The 2811-nt window shown below is 68.3% G+C and overlaps 1 protein-coding gene across 1 annotated transcript in view; it reads right to left on the reverse strand.

The window, feature by feature from the left end:
- Positions 1 to 2811, reverse strand: part of TSNARE1 (t-SNARE domain containing 1) — an 88719-nt gene that overhangs the window by 47428 nt on the left and 38480 nt on the right. The window contains exon 4 of the mRNA XM_077750019.1: positions 2004 to 2492. Coding sequence (XP_077606145.1) covers positions 2004 to 2492 — 489 coding nt within the window. The remainder of the gene's footprint in view (positions 1 to 2003; positions 2493 to 2811) is intronic.

A 2811-nucleotide genomic window follows, 5' to 3' on the forward strand; every position in this document is an offset into this window, starting at 1 on the left:
TCCCAGCTCAGCCCCATCCAGCCCCGCCCACCTCCCCACCCCATACAGCCCAGTACAAGATCAAAATCAGCCCGAGGGGTGGAATGAAGGGCAAGCGCAAGCAGGCTGGTGGCTGCAGGACCCGATGGTGGGACAGCCACGTTGGTAGTTTATTAGAAGTTTAATCTAACCCAACCCCCAACAAGAGTGACAACACCTGTCAATGCAAAGATTTTATATGAGTGTTCCCAGTACCTCCACCTGGCCACAAGCTGGAAACCACGAAGCCGTCCATGGAGGGCGGGGGTCCGGGGACCTGGACACTGGGCGGCCCTCCAGCACCCCCGCCCTCTGCAGGGACAACGGACGCTCCTGGGCAATCAGACCCGGGGAGGCAGCCCACCAAGCGTCTCCATGCAGGTGCCCGGCAGCCTCTGCCCCCAGCAGCGCCCAGCTCCACACCTGCTCCCGCCACCCGCCCTTCATCTCACGGGGTCCAGAGGCAGCTGCTGCGGCAGCCCAGCCAGCAGGGCTGAGGGACCCCAGAGAAAACCCCGGGAGGGGGTGCTGGAGCCGGAGGGGCCGGAGGGCAGCGCTGCGAGGAAGTGAGGAAGGTGTGCGGAGGGTCCACTCTCAGCTGAATGCGCCAGCACCCCCTACCCTTGCGGGGATAAGTGCAGGCCCAGGAGGCAGAGGGAGGCCCGAGGGGCCAGGCAGGCCTGCAAGGCTGCGAGCGGGCTTCGGGTTGGAGGGACCAAGGACGGGGTGGCCCCGAGCTCGGGGTGGGGGCAGCGCTCTGCTCCTGGGGGAGGGAGGCAAGCGTGCGTCAGGGTCCATCCAGGAGGAACTCGGGGAGCCGTGAGGGAGGCACAGGCTTGCTGGGCGCCCCCCACTGACCACGGCAAGCCACGCGCAGGCGGCCCTCAGCCTCAGGGTCCCGCTGCTTGGTGGCCCAGCCGGCACACGGGCAGGGCACGCAGCTTCCAGGCCAACAGGTGCCACTGGGGACACCACGGCAGCGGCGCCCAGACCACCGCCTTGCCCGCCACCAATGGAGACGGTGTCCCAAAGCGTGGGGCTGGCGGGGGCGACGTGAGGCAACGCCCATCCTGTCTGCTGCAAACACGCGTTTGCTGCCATTTTATTCCGAACGTTGTGTATTTTCTGCCCTGTTTCGAAGCCAAACCCTAGGCGAGGACTTAGACACGGTCCTCAGGACCTAACACCAGCACCCTCGACGACCGAGGAGGCACGCAAATGACCCGCCTGCCCCCACGCCTCCCTCGTACCTCCTGTCCCCTCTCCCTCCCCGCAAAGCCCCACCCAGCAGCCCTGTGCCCCACGTGCTGCCCCCGCTGCTGTGTGCGTCCCCAGGACCTGCACCTGTCTGGGCCCCACCCACGGGGCTCCCCAACGCCCCACTGACCTCCATGGGCCCCCTGTGCCCGACAGGAGCCTTCAGGCAGTGACCCCCACAGAGCAGCACGCCCCAGAGAACGCCAGGTGCTCCCCACCTTCCCGCGCATCCTGACATGGGGCCGGCTCCGGACGTTACGCCAAACCCCAGCTCTGCCACCCGGGTCGTAAACCAGAAAGTGCGCAGGGGCGACTGATCTCACGCACAGGCTGAGAGCCCGGGATGGGACAGGAGAGCAAAAGAGGGACAGACGGTGACGTGGGGGACACACGCAACCCGCGTATTTCAGGTGTGTGCGCGTAGGCGGGAAACCCGTTTCCTCCCGTGGCCCGTGGCCCAGAGGCGGGAAGCAGAGTCCTCGGGGGATCTCCGCGTCTAGTGCCGCTCCCAGCTCTGCAGCCGCGGCGGTCAGGGCCAAGGCGCATTCACCGGCTGCACCCGGACATTCAGAAGGCTGTCCCCGCATGTGCGGGGGCAGGAGCCTCGGGAGGTGGGAGGCGGTGCAGGTGGGGAAGCAGGAAGAGGAGGAGGGGAGGAGGGCGTGGCCACGGGCAGGCCACCACGGGCCTGCGCTTCCGCTGGCCAGACGCCCGGGGGAGGCACTCACCTCTGAGCGGCTCCAGGCTGAAGCCGTCGGGGGGCGGGGCCTGGCAGGAGAAGGTCCTGGCCACCAGCTGCTCGACGGGCGTGAGGGCCGAGGCCCAGAGCCGGCCGGGACCGTGCGCCACGTGGCGGAGGGTGCCCAACTTGCGCCGCACGACCGCGCGCAGGTCCCTCCACTTGTGCTTGAGGTCCACGATGTCCCGGCGGCAGTAGCCCAGGGCGTTGACGGCCTGCAAGATGCGGCTCCACACGCGGTACCTGCGCGTGGGCTCGGCCCTCAGCAGCCCCGGGCCAAACAGCAGCTGGTGGTGCTTGCTGACCTTGGACACCAGGACCTCCGTCTCCTGCGGGCAGAAGTTGGGCTTCCTCTTCTTGGCCCGCGTGGCACCGGGCCCTGCCAGCCGGCCGTGAGCCCCGCCGGCAGAGTCCCTCCTCCTCAGGCTGGTGGTGGGTGGTGAGGTGGGCTCCCTGCCTTCGGGGGCGGCCCCCGGCCCTGGAACGGCACCGAAAGGTGGGTGTGTCAGGCCCTGGGGCTGGCGGGGTGGCACCCAGGGCGCCTCCTCTCCGCCTTTGGTGTCAGGACACTGCCGCCCCCTCCCCACGTGTGTCCACAGGTCTAACTGGGCGCCATGGGCAAGGGGCTTCACTTCCAGGCTACAGGGGGCGTCTCCAGAAAGGGCCTCTGGCGGCCATCGTCTGGAGCTGAGGAAGGAGACGAACAGGAGAGGCCACCTGTCCACGGGGAGAAGGCCTCTGCCAGGTCATCCCTTCCCGAGGGACAGGACACACCCTGCCGCCCTGGCTGAGAGCCC

The sequence above is a fragment of the Crocuta crocuta genome, unplaced genomic scaffold (assembly GCF_008692635.1).
Source record: "Crocuta crocuta isolate KB4526 unplaced genomic scaffold, BGI_CrCroc_1.0 scaffold119, whole genome shotgun sequence".
Taxonomy (NCBI): domain Eukaryota; kingdom Metazoa; phylum Chordata; class Mammalia; order Carnivora; family Hyaenidae; genus Crocuta; species Crocuta crocuta.